At 40.1% G+C, this 23,336-nt stretch overlaps 1 protein-coding gene across 1 annotated transcript in view; it reads left to right on the top strand.

Annotated features, from left to right (window-relative positions):
- SPATA16 (spermatogenesis associated 16) overlaps positions 1–23,336 on the top strand; it is a gene marked incomplete at both ends in the record, with an annotated part of 199,056 nt that overhangs the window by 96,443 nt on the left and 79,277 nt on the right. The window contains 1 exon segment of the mRNA XM_081085766.1: positions 17,502–17,586. Within this exon segment, the coding sequence (XP_080941892.1) occupies positions 17,502–17,586 (85 nt within the window).

The raw sequence follows: 23,336 nt of genomic DNA, 5'->3' as shown, positions 1-23,336 counted from the left end.
AGGCGTTGTTGGAATGTAGAATGTGTATCCAGAGATGCTGAGCTGCCCACAATGCACAGGACAGTACCACACAATACAAAATGTAATGACCTAAAATTGCCAAGAGTGACCGCTATTGAGACACACTGAAAATGAAACCTGCTTCTATTGTGCTAAAAATTCAAACACATTAGGTCACTGTATTCTTTTATTTTGTTTTATTTTATTAGAAAACATGGCATAACTGTTAAATGCGTATTACTTTGGTAAACTGCGCTCTAAATGGGTGTCTCTAGGCTGCCTTGGAAACTCACATAGTGTAGGTATACTTTGGTTCTATTGGAAAATTGATTACATGTTTCAAAAGACCAGCTTCCAATAGTGGAATCTGGCTATCATTCTTTTCTTCACACTCTTCCTCATTACCTGTAGGTCTCAGACTCTTGAGAGATAGGCAGCGGTGTTTATGGCTGTAGTCCAATTACATGATATGCTAAAAAATCAAGATGGCTTATCAGACTGTATAATCTTTTTAGAATCTGAGACTTTTCCTACCCAATCCTAGATCAGGAGATGGAATGGCAAGCAGTAAGATCATAATTTTTCCTTATTTCTAGGGGGTAACAAGACAGTTAGTTTTGGCTACATTTGCTGTAAGCTGTTCCTCTGCTGTGAATGGGTTTATTTTCTGCTCTGTCTCTTCTTTCCAACTGATTTACATTTCATATTGGCTAGAGAAACTGCTGGTATGAACTACTGAAAGCAAAATTAGATTCAGGATTGCCTGTTTTTACACAGCCAGGCTCTCCTCTAGCTTTTGTCGCTCTTCCGGATGACCTTCTTTGTGGGTTTTTTTTTTTTTTCTAATGATATTCTTTATTTTTTTCTAATCTTTCCCTTTCCTTCGATTCTACAAGAAGTTGGATAAACTTTAGGATCCTGATCAAGATTAGAAACGTGTGCTGGATTTTTACATATACCAAAGGGGCGGGCGCCCTCTGCTGGTGAAGAAATGTTCCAAGGATGGGGGCTTAAGTCTTGGTCACGTGGAAGTGACCCAGGGATGTGGTGCAGCAGGAGACTGCAAGGACACTGGCAGGAACATCCTCTGGAAGAACTCTCCAGAAAGAAACCTTCAAGAATGAACACTAAAAAAGCTTCTCAGGTTTATCAGGCCCCTTCAGAGTCAGGGCAGCACATTATTTAACTTGATGTTGCTCTGTGATACCAGTCAGGTTTCACCTAAGGCAGTGGTTCTCAACATTCCTAATGCCGCGACCCTTTAATACAGTTCCTCATGTTGTGGTGACCCCCAATTTCGTTGTTACAAATTGAACATAATAAAATCATAGTGATTAATCACAAAACCAGTATGTAATTATATATGTGTTTTCCAATGGTCTTAGGCGACCCCTGTGAAAGGGTCGTTCGACCCCCAAAGGGGTCGCGACCCACAGGTTGAGAACCGCTGACCTAAGGGTTATACTGTTGGGTCAGGTCAAATACATTATTGTTTTCTCCTTATTTGTAATTTCCTTGAGAATTAGTTCATTCATCTGGAAACAGAAAGAATTCGGTTTTAGGTTTTTCTTTTCTCACAGGATCAATAGGATCTGATAGCCGGAAACTGCCCCTGGTGTCTGACGGGCCTGGAATATGACCATATTTAAGGACTCAAATGTCTTATCACATGTTTTCTTTATTTGACTGTCCTTAGGCATAGTTCCACTATCTCAATTTCCTGCTTGCCTACTTTCACTGTCTAGTGCAGGCTCACCCATTGTAGCTCAACTCCTACAAGGACCTCCCATCTCCAGTCTTCTCGCCCTCATATAGGAATAACCAAGGTTCTCTCTCTAAACCACAGAACTGTCCATGTTGCTCTGTACTTAAAATCCAAGCTACTCATGACTTCTTCCTGCCTCCCTCACCTCTCTAAACTTAGCAACATGGTCCTGTTGGGGTTTCCCTTTCTTCTTCCTCCTTTCTAACCTCTGTACAGTGATTTATTATAAACTCAACATTGTACTGTTGGAATCTAGCATCAGGCTTCTAAGGTCTCCCATATATTCTGTGTGCAGGCTTTGCCCTATGCCTAGAATGCTCTTCTCAGTCTTATTCAACAAAATTCGTGCAAGGGGCTCGGCCCTCGCAGCCCTAGCTTCTTCTGGAAGGTGATTCGGCTGTCCAATCTAATTAGCATATTATGCTTTTATTATTATAGATTGCTTGGCTAAATCCTGCTCATCATTTTAGGCTGACCCAGGTTCGCATCTCCTCTAGGTCCCCCTCCCTGAACACACCGACCAGCTCAGCTGTTAGTGCATATATTAATTATTTTACTTTACTCATTGTGATATAAATATTTTTGTGCATGTTTGCCTCCCCATTAGATCTAATGATAAGAAATGGCTTATTCACCTTAGAATCTCCATCTTTGTAAAATAAATGAAGCCCATAGCTACGAGTCTAAAAAGCATGTACTCAGACCCCTTTCTATATGTATGGAGGTTTCCCAGACCTTCTTCTCCATCCTGAAGAACAAGTTGGGTCCAGATATCAAGGGAAGTGCTTAGAAACCCCTGCCTAAAGAGCCAAGAGGAGACACCCCTCGCACATTGCCAGTACTGCCTGAGGCTGTCACTGTCCCTAGAGGTCCCTGACAGGTCCTCCTCAACATGGCATCCAGACCAGCTGAGATCTTCAAACTAAAAGTTCCCATGTTACTCTCCCTGCCAAAAATCCATCATTGCTCCCCAGCCTCCACAGGACCAAGCCCAAACTCACCTGCCTGGGATCCAAGGCCTCCCGCAATCTGTCGCCAACAAAAGTTTCATAGTTCTCTTCTTTGACACAAACACTCTGCCTCTCCTCAAATTCCATATTGATACTTTCTACCTTCAATGCCTTTTCATGTGCTGTGTCTCTGGTCAAAAGAAATAAAATCCTTTTTCTTCATCATCATTTAGAAATAATACTAGCCACTCTTCAGGTCTCCCTGAATCAGTCCTTTAGAACCAAAAGTAATCATTTCCCTCTTTAAAATTCTATAGCACATATGCTCTGTACTTCTAGTTAACATTATGTACTTAACATTTGCATAGTTCTTTATGGCTATAAAACTGCCTTGTGTTTTGATTACTCCTTTCAAATATAGCTGTCATATCAATACTCAAAACTTGGCAGCTCATACAGGTCAGCATCGTGTACTCATACTTTTTCATCATACCATGGCTCCAAACCTTGCTTATTGTAATAAACATAAACACTTGTAAAATTTGATAACCTCATTTTTGGACTCCAAACAGAAACAAAATAATAATCAAAAATAAAATCAAAGCTTTATACCAGTATATAATCTGAGATGAGTCCTATTTATCTAGGCCTCTTCAAACAGACATATATTTCTATAGAAGTAATAACACATTTTTTACATGGCCAGGGAAAGAAAAGTTGACTGTGTCAACTTTTAACAAGCCAGAACGAAGAAGGCATGACTGCTGGTGAAACAGCGTGGGATGGGGATAAGGGAAAAGGACCAGGCATCAAAAGGCAATAATAATTAACTTCCGTGCTATTTAATCAACCACAGGAATATAGTTTTTAGACAGAGCACCTGTGGTCAAAGTTTGGCAAGAAATTAGATCAGGGAAATCCAACAAAAGATAATGAAGTCTTCTAAAAGGTGCACAGGAAAACAATACCAATATGTAAGTAGTGCAGCATCATGGTTAAGAGGCCAAATTTGGGAATAAGCATATTTGATTGAATCCTGACCTTGCCACTGGCTTTTTTGAAAATTAGTCTCCTCAATTTGAAGAAACTCAGTTCTCTTATTTCATAGCTTAGTTTTAAGAATTAAATAAGACGTAAAAGCCCTTGCTAAATACATGGCAGTCACTCAGTAAATATCAGTTGCTGTTACAAATAGCAGTATGAAACTATCGTTGTTGTTTGTTGTTGTCAATTGAGAATATAGGGACAGGTGATATTTGAAATTTCAGACTAGTAATGAAGGTAGGCAGTGAACTTCAAGAAAAACTCTCATTGATTCCTGGACAATCTTGCAGGAGCAAGCATGGCTAGCATCCCAGTAATAGTCAAAATCTAAAAATACAATCAAGGCAAGAGCACATTAACTAGACTTGGCTGGCAAAAGGTAGAGACTTGTTTCAGGGAAAACTTTCAGCTCTTAGAATTGGCAGTTAGGCAAAGAGACAACTTGTTGCAAAAGTCCAGAGACTGAACCAGAACTTCTTCAATGCTCATCAACTACTGAAATGATGGACCCAGAACATTGTAGAGGCTCAGCCTCCTAATGAACATCAAATGACTAGGGGTATTGGAGATGGGGGAGAGGATGACAAGGGCAAAGTACAAACCAAAGCAGATATAAATTATTGAGCACTGTATTAGCCTTGGTTTCTCAGAGAAACAGAACTATAATATATATATATATATATATATATATATATATATATATATATATATATATATGGAATTGGCTCATGCAACTATAGGAGCTGAGCAGTCCTAAACTCTGTAGTTAGCAAACTGGAGACTCTAATTCAGAGATGTAGTTCCAGTCTAAGTCCAAAATCTAAGAACCTGGAGAACTGATGGAATAAGTTCTATTCAAGTCTGAATCCAAAGACAAGAGAAGACTGATGTCCCAGTTCAAAGACAATCAGAAAGTAAATTCTCCCTTACTCAGCTTTTTTTTTTTTTTTTTTTTTTTTTTTTGCTCTTTTCAGCCCTTTAACAGATTAGATAAGTCACACCCACATTGGGGGGAACAATCTTCTTTACTCAGTCTGTAAGTTCAAATGTTAAAAACACCCATACAGATACACCCAGATTAATATTTAATCAAATATCCTGGCAAACGGTAACCCAGTGAAATTGGCACTGAAAATGAACCATCACAAGCACCTACTATTTGCAAGGTTTTCTATGAGGCACTCAGTGGTAGGCTTCTGAGGCTTAACAGTCAAGACCAGTGCCGCCTAGTAGGACTCCAGTGTTGATAGGGATATTCTGTGTCATTTATTGTAGTAGCCACTAGCCACTACCGAGCACCTGAAATGGGCTTCATGTACCTGAGAAACTGAATTTTTAATTTTAATTTATTTAAATATAAATAGCCACATATGGCTAGTGATTACCATCTTGGATGACACAGGTCTAGGGAAAAAGGTAATAAAGAAAAAACCGACAAGTAATTACAAAATGTGAGGCTTATGCAGGAAAAGGATCAAGTTGTGTGAGAGGGATCATTGGGCAGAACTTATTTAAATGGAGTGGTCAGAGGAGGCCCCACTGAAGAGGCCATCAATATCTAAGCCAAAGCCTAAAGGCCCAAATCTTGAGAAGGAACAGCCAGATGAAAAATTGAGGGAATGAATTCCAGGCAGGAGGAACCACCTACACAGATGCCCCAAGGTAGGAAAATTGTATTTGCTTTAGCAACTGAGTGAGCCACACTCAACTGTGAGTGATGGAAAACGTGTGGATGAGGAAACCAAAGCCAGCCTATTTTGAAAATAGTGGGAGCTTGGATTTCATTTGAGGTAATTAACATTTCAATCTTTTAAAAGATCATGGTGGCTGATTGCTGTAGGGAAAATATGGGAGCCTTCGAAAAGCTGCTGTGTGTGTGTGTGTATGTGTGTGTGTGTGTGTTTGCTTGAATGGATTTGTGTTTAGCTCTCTTGGTCAGAATATAATCTCTTTAATAATAGTATGTATCCATATTCAAAAATAATATACACTTTGTATTAATATTAATTCATCTAAAATTAACTATATGACATATGTGTATCATTGAGCTTTTTTAAGTACAGAAAGGTAGAAGTAATCTCCTAAATATGTTGATAATATGGAAGGATTCTATAGTTACAGCTATCCAATAGACATACTCTTAATAAGTACCTATATCAGGTACATAAATGAAATAGATGAATGCAAAAACATATGATGGTTCTTAGACTCTTGAAAGAGGTCAACTCCCCATTGTAGAAAAAAAGATCAGATGAAACTTAAGTTGAAAATACAACCATGAAACTGTCTGTCTAGAAAAGGGGAACCCTGGAGAAAGACTAAATGAAAGAAAATAAGGTTAATTAATTAACCTAGGGGAGAAAAGATTAATAATTTATCGTGGGGATATGTAGGACTCCTCTTCAGAGGGTAAGGTCTTGGTGGGTGGTATTAACAATGGAGAGAGAACTGAAGCCCGCAGACTAACACTGCAGAAGATGCTATTTATGGCTGTGAAACCCTGGAATCAGGAGGAAAGCAGAGCAATGTCCTCTGTGGAGATCTTTAAAACAGAATAGATTCTCATCAGTCTCATCTGAAAGGTTTAAGCGTGATCCTGCCTAAAGGCAAGGTGATGAACGGAATGACTTTTCAAGGTCCCAGCCAGCAGCCAGATAAGACCACACAGCGAATTGTGTGCTGTAGCTTTCTTTTGTTTACCCATATCTTATTGTTTTACACCACCATGTGGCCATGCTGAGTAGAATGTTATAAATTTAGAACCTGAACATAGACTTTGAGAAATGTCAATAATATATTCTCATACCCCTAGAATTTCAGTCTTTAGAAAGATCCAATATGTGAAATCATCTGGAATGAATATCTTTATATATTGTGATCCTTTTATGGTATTACTTTGGAATGCAAAACTAGTACTTATCTTATTAATGACTAGAAGGCCAGTGCATGAATTTGTGCATGGGTGGGGTCCCTTGGGGTGGCCTGCGGGGATCGGGCCCCAACTCACATCCCCAGCCTCACAGCCCCTCAGCCCCACCTGGCACCCCGCTGGTCACCATCTCTGGGGTGATTGGTCGAGACTGGTCCCCCTACCCGGCTCCCTCAGCACCTGGGAGCTGGGTGGCAACCCGGCCACCACTGGTCACTGACTGCAGGGCAATCAGGGGGGCGATGGGGCCCCCGCTCGCACCTGCCTTGGCCTGGTGCCCTTCTCACCTGCTCTACCATCCCACCACAGTCCCGCTCTCATCAGAGCCCATCGGGGCCTACAGCGCCTCCACTGCCACCTGCTGCCAGTGCTGCGTCACCAACGCCTGCCATGTTTCGCACCACCCCCTGGTGGTCAGCCCACATCATAGAGAGCGGTCAAACTCCAGATGTCCCAGTTGAACTCCCAGTGGAACAACCACCCAAGGGTACAATTTGCGTATTAGTCTTTTATTATATAGGATAACATGCCAAATTCTTTTATTGTGTATTTGCCATTCTATAGGAATGGGATTTGATTCACAATAAGCTCAGTTCATGACATAAAAATATTTTATTTTAGATGCATATCTATTTAAAAGCCAGATTCTGACTCTTTTATATTTAACAGATGTATCAAGTAAATTAAATGTGACTTCAGAAACAATTTTGTAAAAAGAGTTCAAATATAGTATCAAAAGAATAGATTTGCTTTAAGAGGAATAATAATTCTGAAGACATCATGTTAAAGTAATTATAGAAACAACATATTAGGCCAATGTGCTTCTTGGTACCTTTCCTTTTTAATTTATGTGATAAATACATCAGCATCCATTAGCATTTACTATGCTCTCATATGACTTACCATTGCATTGGATTGGATTCTCTACTGCACAAATTAAATTGACAAAGCCCACCCTGTCACTCCATTCCCATGCCAGCTCCACTACAAAAGCATCTGTCAAATATGGACAGGGGTGGCCCTAGGGCCAGACTGCTTGTTAGGATTCTAATGAGCTATGTAACTCTGTAGGCTTTGGGTTCTTTGTAACAAGAATTTATTTTTTCAGTTTAAATAAATAAATAAGATAATGTTTGGTCAGTAAAGTGAACAAATGTTTATTGTGTAGCTACCACTGTTCTGAGCCCAAAAATTCCTGCCTTTAAGGAGCTTACATTCCAGTAAAGAGCTGATAGTAAATATTCTAGGCTTGGCGGGCCAAAGGGTCTCTCATAACTATTCAACGCTGCCATTAGTGCACAAGAAGCGGTCATAGACAGTGCACAAGCAATGCACAAATGAATGAGCATTGCTATGTCCCATTAAAACTTTATTTACAAGCAGGTGGCACACCAGATTTGTCTTACAGGCCATAGCTTGCTAACCTGTGCTGTAGAGGAAGACAGCAATAAATGCTACCAAAACTAATCATGATGATGAGTACGGTGGGAAAAGTAAAAAGCAAGAACATGGATAGTATTGCAGTGTGTCAGGGTAGTTCTCTGTGAGAAAATAGCACCCAATACAGACCAGAAGGAGGTAATCAAGAGAGCTAAGGGGTGCTGGGGAAAGAACATTCTAGGACAGGAATTGACAAGCCCAAAATCCCAGAGACAATAGCATCCCTGTTCGGCTTGTGGAACAGTAAGGGGGATCTTGCTGTTTGTCTGGAGAGAGTAAGAAATGAGATCAGAGGAGCAACATGTGACTAAATGGCATAGAACTCAGATACCATTATTTTAAATTGTTTACATGGTTATTTTCCCCTCTTTTGCCCCACTTTGCCCAGCCCCTGCTCCACCACATTATGTCTGAATCCATGGGCTATGCATATATGCATATACATTCTCTTATAGTCTCCCTCATGCCCCTCCCCTCTGAAATCTGTCAGTCTTCTCCATGTGTCCATGCCTCTGGACGGATTTGGTTCATTTTGTTCATTAGATTCCACATATAAGTGAGATCATGTGATATTTGTCTTTCTCTGACTGCCTAGTTTCGCTTAGCATGATACTCTCCAGGTCCATCCATGCTGACACAGAGGATAAGAGTTCCTTCTTTTTCTTACAGCCACATAGTATTCCATTGTGTAAATGTAACACAGCTTTTTTATCTACTCATCTGTTGATGAGCACTTGGTCTGTTTCCAGATCTTGGCTATTGGAAATAATGCTGCACTGAACATAGGAGTGCATATATTCCTTCTAATTAGTGTTTGGGGTTTCTTCAGGCAAATTCCCAAAGCGGCATTGCTGGGTCATAAGCTAGTCCCATTTTTTATTTTTTGAGGCAACTCCGCATGGTTTTCCACAGTGACTGCTTCAGTCTGCATTCCCAACAATGCACAAGGTTTCTTTTTCTCCACATCTTCACCAGCACTCGTTGTTTGTTGATTTATTGATAGTAGACATTCTGACAGGTGTGAGGTGATACCTACTGTAGTTTTTATTTGCATCTCTCTGATGGTTAGTGACCTTGAGCATTTTTTCATATGTCTGTTGGCCATCTGTATGCACAAGTGTCTGTTCAGGTCCTTTGCCCATTTTTTAATTGGGTTGTTTGTCTTTCTGGTGTTGAGTTAAATAAGTTCTTCATATGTTTTCAATAATAATCCCTCATCACATGTATCATTGACGAATATATTCTCCCACACAGCGAGTTCCCTTTTCATTTTGTTGATGGTTTCTTTTACTGTGCAGAAGCTTTTTTGATGTAGTCCCATTTGTTATATTTTTTCTTTTCTTTCTTTTGCTTTAGGAAATGTATTGGCAAAAATATTGCTACATGAGATGTCTGAAATTTTACTGCCTATGTTTTCTTCCACGATTTTTATGGTTTTGAGCCTTACATTTAAGTCTTTTAACCATTTTGAGTTTGTTCTGTGTCTGGTGTAAATTGGTGGTTTATTTTATTTTATTTATTTATTATTTTGCATGTACCTGTCCAATTTTCCCAACACCACTTATTGAAGAGACTCTCTTTACTCCACTGAATGCTCTTACCTCCTTTGCCAAATAGTAATTAACCATAAAGGCTTGGGTTGGTTTCTGGGATCTCTGTTCTGCTCCCTTGATCTATATGCCTGTTCTTGTGCTAGTACCAGGCTGTTTTTATTACAATGGCTTTGTAGTATATCAAATGCCATTCTAAAGACTGGTGGAGTCTATGGGGGAGATAAGTAGTCTTTGCAGTTTTAAGCATAGCAGTGACCTGTGCCAGCACACCAGTTTTAATGAGATTGTTCCATCTGCTGCATTGAAAATAGACAAATGGGGAAGCAGGGGATCCAGTTTGAAGGTTAGGTTGTTGCAATAATCCGGGTGAGATATGATGGACCAGATGGTAATGCTGGAGATGGTGAGAAGTGGCAGGATTCTGATATAGGTTAAAGATAACATGACCAGAATTTTATCTTCAATTGGATAGAACATGTGATGACTCCAAGACTTTTTGCCTGAGAAATTGGATAGATGGGTAGATGACTAGGGACTTGGGAGGGGACATAAGGAGGATCAGCATTCCCGGTATGGAAATGTTAAGTTTTAAATACCTATTAATGCCCTGGCCAATTTGCTCAGTGGATAGAGCATCAGCCTTTGAACTGAAGAGTTCCGGGTTCAATTCCGGTCAACGGCAAATGCCAGGGTGGCGGGCTCAATCCCCAGTAGGGGGTGTGCAGGAGGCATCCAATTAATGATTCTCTCTCATCATTGATGTTTTTATCTCTCTCTCCTTTCCTCTCTGAAATCAATAAAAATCTTTTAAAATAATAACAAAGTGAATGCTAAAAAAAATAAATACCTATTAGGTATCTTTCAAAGGTTCAGAAGTAGCCCAATTAAGTTCAATGAATCACTGAAGTAGCAATAATTAGCAAAATTTATTGTGCACATGTCATAAAGATAGTTTATAAACCAGAGCTCTCAAACCAAAACATGGAATGAGGCTCAGGGGTCTATTGTTATAAAGCAGCCAATATAGTGAGAAAGCAGTGGCTGTTTATTCTTCACAGTGATTGGTTATAATTAGAATTTTTCAAATGATAGCAAATTGGTCAGTGGTTACCTCATACCAACCTTGAAAAACAGTTGAAGTTTTGCTTATGATTTCCAAAGGCATCAGCAAGAAACCACCCACCGTCAAGTTAGTCTTGCAAAATAAGTTTAGAAGCTTTGTTTGTATGAATAACCAGGTTTTATCTGCCCAGGGGATTTTCAAGGCTAGTCTCTGTTTTTTGATTTTCACATATCTAAGTAGACATGTCAAGAAAGCAGCTTTTATAAGAGTCTAAAGATCCAAGAAGAGGCTTAAACACAGAGTATAAATGTAAGAGTTGTCAACCTGTCAATGATACTTAAAACCGTGAAAATGGTGGCATCAGAAAGAAAGTGAAGGGGTGTGAGCATTGTGCCCTGCATGCCCCAAAGTCAGGAATCCTGGGAGATGAGATACCAGCACAGGAGACGAAAAAGAGCAACCAGTGAGATAGGAGGGAAACCAGAAAGAGCAGAGCAATAGCAGTCACAGGAGAGGGGGGGGCAGAGACTGGAGGCAGGAACAAGGATTGGCATCACTTGCACCTGAGAGTGCATGTAAAATGAAGACTGAGAATCGAACCATTGCATTGAGCAGCATGGAGACCCTTAACAGCATTCACAAGAGCAGTTCCAGTAAGGAGGCGAGAATGAAAACCTCGCTGGAGTGAGTTCAGGAGAGAGAAATTAGAGATAATTAGACATTGCTCACAGCTTTCTCGAGGAGGTGTTTTTGTGTCTGTTTGTTTGTTTGTAGAGAAGGAAATGATTAAAGTGGTAACTGGGAGGGAAGTGGATCAAGAGAGGTCTTGGGATGTTTTAAAGAGGTGAAAAGGACAGCATTTTATGTGCTGGGGGGAAATTTGAAAGAAAGAATGGGGGGGGGGAGAGAGAGAGAGAGAGAGAGAGAGAGAGAGAGAGAGAGAGAGAGAGAGAGAGAGAGAGTTGCTGGAGCAGTTTCCATGGGTAGGCATGATAGGATGAGGTCTGGTGCAGCAGTGTGGGTGGGTTGGGTTCACATTCTGCTATGCAAAGAGCTTAGCATGGTGCTTAGCATTTATTAAAGGCTCAAAACTGACAGATATTAAAACATCAACTGTCAATTTAAAAGGTTTGGCTAATATGATCATGCAGTTCCAGTACAGCTACAAAATTCAGTAGATTAATGAAAGTAAGTTGAATAGAATAATGACAATGAAATTAAGACACTTAGAAGCAACACTGAATTACATTGATGAGCATCCAGGATATCAGCCTAGAGTAAACAGAAATACCTGAAGGAAAGTAGGGAGAATGATAGGGTGCTGTTTACATCCACTCATAAGTCAGCCAGAACTCAGATCCCACAGGTACTTGACTCCTTGCAGATGCTCTGAGTTGATTATAAATTCAGCATGATTGAAAAACAAAAACAAAAAATGTCTCTTCCCTCATAAATATTGCATAGTATAATGTTATTTTTGTGCTCTTTTTATGTTCTTCCACTGCTTTTTATACTGATTCATAAAGACTAAGCTGTAGGGCAGAGTTATGATAGGGAACCTGACAAAGGAAGGTGGTGGTGAAGGTATAACTCCCATTTCCACTGGGAAGAAAAATGGGGTTGGAGCAACTACAAGCTAAATTGTCTTCCTCATATGGGCATAGTTCTGTGTCAGGTATTGAAATAAATGCATGATACTTAAGAGAAATATTTCCACATGCATGTAGCTTTATGAAACCATATTTTGTTTCTAGTACCTTTTTATTTTTTTATTAAATTTACTAGAGGCCCGGTGCACAAAAATTTGTGCACTCAGGGAGGTCCCTCAGCTGGGCCTGTGCACTCTCACAGTCTGGGACCCCTCGGGGGATGACCACCTGCTGGCTTAGGCCCGCGCCCTGGGGGATTGGGCCTAAGCTGGCAGTCAGACATCCCTCTGGCAGCCCAGGAGCCCTCAGGGGATGTCCACTTGCCAGCGGGGAGCAGGCCTAAGCTGCAGTCGGACATCCTTAGTGCTACTGAGGAGGCAGAAGAGGCTCCCGCCACCACCACTGTACCAGCAGTCCTCAGCCTTGCTTGTGGCTGAACAGAGCTCCCCCTGTGGGAGCACACTGACCACCAGGGGGAAGCTTCTGCATTGAGCATCTGCCCCCTGGTGGTCAGTGTGTGTCATAGTGACCAGTGATTCCCAGTTGTTCTGCAGTTAGGGTCAATTTGCTTTTATTATATAGGAGTGCCTGGCCAGCCTGGGTGAGGGGCTGATGGCTGTTTTCAGGCTGGCCACAGCCCCCTCAGGGTGGGGTTCCCCACTGGGGGGCCTGGACAGCCTGGGTGAAGGTCTGAGGGCCGTTTTCAGGCTGGCCACACCCCCTTCATGGTGAGGGGGGTACTGCTGGGGTGCCTGGCCAGTCTGGGTGAGTGGCTGATGGCAGTTTGCAGGCTGGCCACACCCTCATGGGGTGAGGGGCCCTCTGGGGTGCTTGGCCAGCCTGGGTGAGGGGCTGATGGCTGTTTGCAGACTGGCCACAGCCCCTTCAGGGTGGGGGTCCCTGGCCATCCTGGGTGAGGGGCTGAGGGCCGTTTGCAGGCTGGCCACAGCCCCTTCAGGGTGGGGGGTCCTGCTGGGGTGCCTTTCCAGTCTGGGTAAGGGGCTGAGGGCCGTTGTCAGGCTTGCTAAGCCCCCCAGCGGGGACCCTCACCCCATGAGGGTGTGGCCATCCTGGGTGAGGGGCTAATGGCTGTTTGCAGGTGGCCACGGCCCCCAGCCACCCAAGCTCCCAGTGGAGGCTGGCTGGAAGCAGCTATCTGGGATTTATTTGTCTTCTATAATTGAAACTTTGTTGCCATGAGCGGAGCCCACAGCCAGTTCAGGGCCCGCGGGAAGCTTGGCTTCCTCCATCACCTGGGCAACCAAGACTCCTGCTTGCTCCAGCTTCGTGGCTGCTGGCCGCCATCTTGGTTGTGTTAATTTGGATATAGTCACTCCAGTGGTCGTGGCTTGGGTGTAGCAAAGGTACAGTCAATTAGCATCTTTGTCTTTTATTAGTGTAGATTGGGGTGACATTGGCTAATAAGATTATATAAGTTTCAAGCGTACATTTCTATGAAACATGATCTCCATGCTGCATTGTGTGCCCATCACCCAAAGTCAAATCATTTTCTGTCACCATATATTTGATCCCCTTTACCTTTTACTTCTTCCTACCCACCTTTCCCTCTGGTAACCACCATACTGTTCTCTGTGTTGAAGAGTTTTTGTTTATCTTGTTTGTTCATTTGTTGTTTTCAGTTTTATACCCCACATATAAGTGAAATCATATGGTTTTTAACTTTTTCTGTCTGACTTATATGGCTTAGTATATTCTCAAGGACCATAGCAAATGGCAGTATTTAATCTTTTCTTACAGCTGAGTAGTATTCCATTGTATATATGCACCACATCTTCTTTATCCAAAACTATCGAAGGACACTTAGGTGGTTTCCATGTCTTGGCCACCACGAATAATGCTGCAATGAGCATAGGGGTGCATATGTCTTTGAGAATAAATGTTTTCAAATTTTTCAGGTAGATACCCAGAAGAGGGGTTGCTGGGTCATATGGTAGCTCCAGTCTTAATTTTTGAGGAACCTCCATACCTATGTTTTTAATGTTTTTAATTCATTTTTAGAGAAAGAGGAAGGGAGAAGGATAGAGAGATAGAAATATCGATGAGAGAGAAACATCATTGATTGGCTCCCTCCTGCACACCAACCATGGGGGATCGAGCCCTCAACCTGGGCATGTGCCCTGACCAGGAATAGAACCAGTGACCTCTCAATTCCTGGGTCGATGCTCAACCGCTGAGCCACACCAGCAAGGCCCTCTATACCTTTTTACTATTAAAATAATTGTGCTTCACTGAGGGCAGGTAATAAATTTCAATGAATCTTAATTCCTCACTTGTTTCTTTTTTATGTGATTTTATTTTTCAATTAGAGTTTACATTCAATATCATTTTGTACTGATTTCAGGTGTAGAGCATAGTGATTAGATAATCGTATACTTTACAAAGTGTTGCCCCCATCTTCTAGGACCCACCTGGCACCACACACAGTTATCACAATATCCTGACTATATTTCTTATGCTGTACTTTACATCCCCGTGACTATTTTTAACTGCCAACCTGTACTTCTCAGTCTCTTCACCTTTGTTTATCCAGTCTCAATATAAATTTGAAGATTCATTCCTTGGAAAAAGACTTGAGCCCCCTGGTGTAATAACATCATACTTAAGAAATGAGCAATTTGACAACTCATCATTACAGAAAAAAAGCAACTTTGGGAAAATAAAAATACTAAAAATTCTAAATTTACACTAGTAAACTCAAAACCAAAGCACCAGAAGCTTAAAAATGCAGACAATCTCCAGAAACCCACTGTGTTGATCTAACACCTTTTCTCTCACAATTGTTCCAATATAAGGGTGATGATCCTTCACATAATAGAAACTATCAATCTAGCCTTTACCTAACTCAAGTCACTAGGTCTATGAGCCAGAATATCTTTTACATTTTTTTGAATGTTTCAAAATTATAAAGTTTCTTTCCTGATCTCTGCACAGTCCTTTTAGCACAATGTGTACATAGTCCCAAAAGAGAAAACAGTAGACTGAAATATTTCAGGAGGCCTGTGGCCAGAAGGTGCAGGCGTTGGTTTCTGATGATTGACTGGCAGTTATACCAATGCTTGCCACCTGTTGCTCAACCTAGAAATTTGTTTACCTTAGAGTTAGACAAACTATGCCAAATCTGGCCCTGCATATGTTCTTGGAAATAAAGTCTTAGTGGAACACAGCCCCAGTCATTTGCTTATGCATTGTTTATAGCTGCTTCCGCAAGACAAAGCTGAGTAGTTAGGAGACCCATGGCCCACAAATATTTACTATCTGATTCTTTACAGGAAAAGTTTGTCACCCCCAACTCCCCCACGCCTGTTTAACTAAAGGCTGGTCTCCTGTTAAACTATGAGAGTTGAGCCATTTTTAATAATCAAGGGAAGGAAGATTCAGAATGCAGTCAGTCATCACCTAAGCTTCTACCTATACAACGTGTGCTATCCTTGAGAGTGAAGTTTTCCATTGGTTGATTTTTTTTAATTGATATTTTCATTAAGATTTTTCATTTATTTCCTCAATTCAGAATTTATTAAATGTATTTCTATTGGGTGACAGGCACCTCTCTATCCAATAGGCTGCCTATTTAGGTAGTCGTGGCAAGAAAACGTTTCCAGGTGTTTCTCCCACAGTGCAAATGTTTGAAATTCACCTTTACCACTTTCTTGTCTGTGATTTCTATGGCTTGTTGGCTACCCCATACATATTCATGCAACATCAAAACCTCCTAGCTCCCTTTATCTTATTAAACTAGAGCTCTGGAAATATGAAAGGATTCTTAAAAGATTAGTTATTCTTAAATTATTATCATTTATTTTAAAATGTCAGCGGACAGCTTCTTTTCAATAACACATGTGTGAAAAGAAAAACATTGAGCTGATTAATCCGCCAAATGGTGGTATTTTTTTTCCATTGTTAATTTTTAAAGTCCCAATTTTTCTCTGTTCTGAGCAAGAGAGATCAACCAAAGGGTTTATATGCAAGCATATAGTCCTAACCCATGGACACAGACAACAAGGGGGTGAGGGCATGAGTAGGGGGAACGGGGGGTAATGTGGGGATAAGGACACATAAGTAATAACTTAATCAATAAAGAAATTTAAAAAGAGAATCTAAACATTTTAATGCTTTTAACATAGTACCATAGTAAGCTTATAGCTGCTGTGTCTTACACAACCCACATTTAGGGAAGTAAAATTTCTAATTCAATTTACAGTGATGTCAAGAAACAACACGTATCTGCAGGCAAAGATAAGAAAAACATTCTGGGGTACACAGTGATAGCTCTACTTAAATAAATAAACTTTTGGTTCTAGTGATTAGGTACACAGGATTATTATATGTTTAATTGGCTAACGTGACAATTTGGAATTACTTCTAGTCACATTTAATTGGATTTGGAGTCTCTGGAGAAAAGAAATAGAGAAGCCTAGCAGAGAAACAGTCATAAAAGTAAACTGTTTTTCCAAAGGGTGCTAAGCAATGAATTAATATCCATTGCACAATACTTTTTAATATCCCCTCAGCTTAATAAGACTAATGCAGTGGTTGTATACACTAGATACTAAAACCAATTCAATTAAACACAAGTTTGCGGGGAGGGGAGTGTTTGCAGAATTGGAAATTTTTTATTTTCAATTTTAAGGAGGGTAATTTAATCAGAGGTGAATGATCTTTAACTCAGGTAAAGCAGGAGATGTGCTTAAAAACCAATGTATAATAGTTAGCTATAATGCTATGCCAGGTTTAAAGGCATTTTAGACTCCATAAAATGTGTTACTCTATAAATGCTTTGGAGCTTAGAAAGAGGCAACCAAAACAAAGCATTCTCTCATCATCTGTAAATACTATTCTTATACTGTATAAACAAAAAATATATATAAAAGATAAATGGCTAGTTGCTTCTCTTATGTAGCTATCCAAAAAAAAAGATTTACTTTTAACTTGGAAAACTGTGCCTTATGCTTTGTTTAATATTAGTCCCATCAAATTTATATATTACAAAATCTTTTTCCTCAGTATTCACATATACTACCTGGTGTGGTTTTCCTGTTGTCTTATAAATTTGTTTTTTGTTGTTGTTTATTATCTGTTCTTGTTCTTAGGAGTGCCATGATTGCTGACTACATGTTCTGGCTTTTTGGAGGAAGTGAACAGTGTATAAGCAAGCTCATCAAACTGTATTGGCAGGTAAAAATGGATGTCCCAACTAGGAAAAAGGGGCCCATCTCATTTTTAGAACCAAAATGAAGGGTTGGTGCTTACAAGACTGCTGAAAAAGGTAGCTGTGAGCACATCCATCCGAGAGACACTACTCAGTAGTAATTAAGTATATTAAGTATGTAATTAAGTATATTTTCTGAGGCTAGTTTTAAGGGCAAAATTCAATGTTGTGTACCTTTGGCCCATACTTCAGTTTACAACCCAATATACATTTCAGACAGTCCCAGAATTGTTTTCCCAGGCATGCTGCTATTATGACAAGATCCTTTAAATATGAACTTTGTATTTTCATACATTTTTTTTGGTCTATGACCTGTAAAATCAGATGCTACAAAGTAATACCAATTACATAATGAAGGGAAATACAAAGATCAGTTGTATTTATTGGGTAACATTTAGGATTTGCAACAATAACCAAACAAACTGCAGATCTTCTTTCTTGTTATTCAAAATGGCAGTAAAAAGTCATATGAAAGGTCAGTTAGATGTCAAGAAGAGAATAATAATTTCTTAGAATTATAGGAGAATTAAGAATGTACTAAGTTAATCTCCTTCACAACATACAAGTCTACTTTTGTCCTATTCTCCCCCCACAAATTGTCAATGACTTTCTGCTGAAAAATGTACAAAATGAAGATCTCACTTATCCTCAAGAAACAACACCTAACTTGCTAACTAGATAAACTGCTTTCTTCACTTAAAGTGGATTTCTACCCCCTTAAAACTTAGATCAAGTGGTTCCCAGTGGGGCCACAATGATCAAATGGAAACACATTTCCAAATAATTTTTTTTCAAATATTTGAAAATCAACTACAAAAGCCACCTTCCTCCTCCATAGCTTCTGCTCTCCAGACTACATTAAGCTGTTTGTTTTTTTTTCTTTGTGTTTCAAGATAGTTTAATTTAATTGAATATGAACTTTTGGAACCAACTAGAATAAGGTCTGCTAAAACACTAATATGAAAGAAATAATTGTTGCCATCTTCTAATGCTTCATAATTTTTCCCACATTCTCACTATTGTGTCTTGGCCCCTAGTTTTCTGTATTTCTATCAGGAAAGTATTAGGTTTACCATGTAAAATTCTCAGTAATTTATATTGTTTCATCTAAATATTTGGATGATTATAATTGAGACCTGTAGATGTGTGTGTGTGTTTTTAAGTTAACCTTTAGGTAGGTAAATTTTAATCTCAAAAAAATATTAATTTGCTGATAAGTTTTAGAATTTTCTAAGGAAATCTGGAATATGCAATAATATTATAGTAGTTGCTTATAGACATGTTAGTAAATAGTTGTAAAGAATTGCTAGATTTGAAACACAAGAAAATAATATGGGCTATAGATATAGTAAAGGAAGAGGACAGTTTATTAAAGGATTTCAGGGGCTTCTAGAGAGAGATGGGACAGGAATTAAATCTTGAGGATGAGATAATAGCTCGCAGGCCTGGCATATATTAGATCCCAAATGAATGTTTGTTTTAGTTTATTCATTCATTAAATAAACATATGTTGAGTGTCTATTGTGTTGTCTGCATTGAACTAGGGAGGAAAAAGGTCCAATGTTGATTCAACTTAAAACAGGTCAAGAGCTTGAAATTGGTTAATCATTCTATTTCCTTTATCTTTCAAAGAGCACCAGTATCACTATTTACCTCAGACTAAGAAATAATCTCCACTTAGCAATGCATGTGTGTTTGCTATATTAAAAAAGAATAAAACAAACACTATTATTTTGCCATTCTGTTTTAAGGAAAGATAAGAAAAACGTATTTCTCTTGGTATTCTTCTTTTCTCCTTTACTTTGAAGCAAACGTGGTATATTGAAAACGAGCCCTTGTCTGGAAGTCACATGTGATTCAGTCCAAGTTCAAGCACCAGTCACCTAACCTGAGGCTGGGTAGTCTCCAGAGGGGCTTCAGCTGTGAAATAAGAGATGTCTAGCATAAAGTGCCTGAGGAGGTCTATTCTTAAAGCCCATGTGAGCACTAAAATCTCACACTTTTAGGCACATCCAAACATGACATCACAAATTTTAAGAAAAAAAGTAACATAATTAGACATTTCACCCTATAGGTAAATTCCATAACCTAAACCCCTCTAACTAGCCCCAGCCTCACCACACCACACCATTGTCCCACACCATTGTCCCATCTGTTAGATTCTTCCTTGTGCTAGCTAGCCTCTCCTTGATCTTAATTCAAATATAAACATAAACCTGTTCTGTTCTAAATCACAGGGGGGCTTGGGACATTGTCCAAGAGTGCCCAATCCATGCCAACTTTAAAGGTAGGGATGCCCCACTACCCGAGCACCATTGCGACTACACTGTTGAATTTAAGAATGCCCCAAACATCACAGACTACGAATTGTATTTGCATGTACATTCGTAGACATTCATTAAGGCTGAATATAGACAGGGGTATTTTTGCTACCTTTGTAAGCGGAGAAGATACTATACAGTTTCAATTCAACAACATAAAACCCTCCCATTCTGGTCAGTTATTTTTTTTTTTTTTAGAGGTTTTAAGCAGGAAATGGAAAATTTCAGAATGTAAAAATTTGAGAACCAGTCTATACCCTCTCTCATAGACCTTTGACTTACAAAGAAGTTTATATGCAAAAGAACAGACCCTTGCTTTGGTAAGCTCAAGAACTCCTTTAAATTGTATTAAGAATATTTTCATATCATCCACTCAGCAAGAAAAGAAGGGCATAAATCTCTACACTATATGACAGCTCACACTGGGATATATCGCTTTGAATAAAAGTGTTTGCACATGTTATTCTATAATAGTGTCACCTCGTCAGAGCTAGAGAGGGTTGGAAATAACTTGTCAGGAGACTGTTCTTGCATACATGCCTCTGCAGCTGATTCCCTTCTTCTGTTATCAGCCACACTTTTCTCAAAGACTGGAGACCTCATCACAATTCTGAACTAATTCACAAAATGGAAAGCCCTACTCAAGCTAAGAATTAGCTATTTTAAAGCAGTGTCCCGTGTGTACTCATATATTGCTTCTTCAAATAATAATATTATTCCAAGAAGAACTTTATAGTAAACTCTAATCCACCTCCCAAGCCCTTTGCCCCTTAGATCCAGGCCTAGATTTAATGCATCGGGAAACAAACAAGACTCCCTGCTCTTCCACTCCTGTCTCCCTTTCCTGCTTTCCAGCCTTCACTTTCAGCCATGCTCTCGGGTTACCTTCTGTGTGGCTTTATCTCCTGCCATGTGAGGAGCAGAGCCAACTCTGGTCTGCACCACTCAGCAAAGTGGAGTGAGAAAAGGCGATAGCAGCTAATTTTGTTGCAGAACTCCATGCAATGAGTGCAGAGGAGCCCCATCCCTGTCAGGGTGCATGCGTGGGGCAACCAATCTATGTGTCTGTCTCACATCGATGCCCCTCCCTCCCTCCCTCCCTCTCTCCCTTCCTCCCTCCCTCCCTCCCTCCTCCCCTCCCTCCCTCCCTCCTCCCCTCCCTCCCTCCCTCCCTCCCTCCCTCCTCCCCTCCCTCCCTCCCTCCCTCCCTCCCTCTCTCCCTTCCTCTCCTCCTCTCTCTACCCAGGCAAGCTTCCTGATAAGCTCATTCCCCACCTTAATTGTTCTGTTAAATTTTTTCTTTTCTTTTTTCTTTTCTGAATCACAAACCCCTCTGAGAATCTGATTCAATTTGCAGGCATCCACCTAGAAACAATACTCATAAACACATACACAGAGAAAAATATGTTTACCCTTTATCTCACTGCATTGAAAATTGATCTCCTGCACACAGAACACCAAAGCAGCATTTACAGATTATTCTGGCTTTCTCACTCTTGTGAGAGGGTTGTGCAAGTTTTCTGGAATAAAAAATTGAAATATATTTGACATCTCATCACTGTCAGCATTTCATTTTAATGGCAATAGAGCTAAAACCCTGATTCACAAAGTTTTGAATAACAAATGGAGTCAGAACTCCTCTAGTTCACAATATCTCCTATGGGTAGGCAGGCATCAGAAAACACAAAATTCGGCCTGGCTGGTGTTCTCAATGGTTAGAGCACCAGCCCTTGCACCAAAGGGCGGCAGGTTTGATTCCTGGTCAAGGGCACATATCTGGGTTGCAGGTTTGATCCCCAGCCCCTGTCAGGGTGCTTGCATGAGGCAACCAATCTATGCGTTATCTCAATGCCCCCCCTTCTCTCTTTTCTTCTCTCCCTCCCTCCCTTCCTTTTTCTCTAAAAAGTAATGGGAAAAATGCCCTTGGGTGAGGATAAATAAGTAAATAAATAAATAACACCAAAATTCATATTACATCATTCCTTTGTCCTCATGTCAACGAGATTTATTTTTGTTAAATCTTTATCATCAACACTGTCTATGTCAGCAATGTGTTTCAATGTTAATGCCATCTAAACAAAAAGGGACCTTTATAAGACATAAGCCATTTGCTAGGCTTCTATAGATTTTTGTAGCTAGAAACTCTCTAGACTTTGTCAGCCTCACCCCTAGTATTGGAAAGTTCATATTGTTATTTGACTCTGGCCACCTCATTTGAAGAGGCAGCTTGACCAAAAACAAGCTCATAGTATTTTTCAGTAGCATCTCTAATTGTTAATTCAGTATGTCAATCAAAAGATTTGTCTACTTTATCTAACTAAGATATCAGCCATGGAAAAAAAATAAAAACTCGTCCTGGAATGAACTCACTATGAATTTGTTCTAAAATGTGTTTTCTTTTCCCTTAAACATTTTAAAAGAATTAACCAGCTGGCCAGTGGTCAAGCATCAACCTATGAACAAGGAGATCACGGTTCAATTCCCAGTCAGGGCATCTGGGCGGGCTCGATCCCCAGTGAGGGACATGCAGGAGTTAGCTGATCAATGACTCTCTCTCATTACCAATGTTTCTAGCTCTCTTTTCCCTCTCCCTTCCTCTTTAAAATCAATAAAAATATATTTTCTAATATAAAAAGAAAGAATTAACCAAATTATTTCTAAATTTCCTCTCTGATTGCCAACAAACTTCTTTAATAGGCAAGAACCACGTGGTGTGTGTTCTTGTATCTTGACAAAGATCTACTGAAGTGGCACTGATTTGAGTTCTTGGCTCTGAGGAAGCTGAAGACCTTCACAGCAGTGAGAGACCCTTTGGGGATTGTTGGAAGGGTTGCTGACACCAACACAGACCCATGTAGAAAGCCCGACATGTGGAGCCTCTTTCCAAAGGCTGCGGCAGTGCCAACTTCACAGGTTGTCCATCTGTGCAGAGAATACCAAGACTTCCCATCCAATCAAGCTGTACTTGGCATTGAAATGTTCACCATCTTCAAGATATCAATGGCATATATGGTTTCCAAAAAGGGCTCACCAACAAGGAATACTTCTTTGATGTAATTATTCTCAAAGGACAAAAATCAGGTGTTGGCTGCACCAAGAAACAAGATTTTCCCCAGCCACATCCTTGAAGAAGATGGTGTCATCTCTGGGCCCCTAAAGCCCTTACTTGACTTTCAGGGGTCCACAACCATGAGTTAAGACTCTTGCACGACTCATTCTCTTTGCAGCAGCCCTTCTTCTCTTTGCTATTGGGCCTAGCAAGAGACATTTACTGCTTTCAGCACTTAAAGCAAAAAATAGCACCCAGAATGTTAGTGCCATGTGATGGAACTGTACTGTAGTCATTCAAACTTGAAACCTTTCCAATCCTGTGTCTCCAGATGCTTCTTAAATTA

The sequence above is a fragment of the Myotis nattereri genome (genome assembly GCF_964212035.1).
Source record: "Myotis nattereri genome assembly, chromosome: 3".
Lineage (NCBI taxonomy): Eukaryota > Metazoa > Chordata > Mammalia > Chiroptera > Vespertilionidae > Myotis > Myotis nattereri.
Note: the sequence above shows the minus strand (reverse complement) of the source record. Positions and strands in the feature narration are given on the sequence as shown.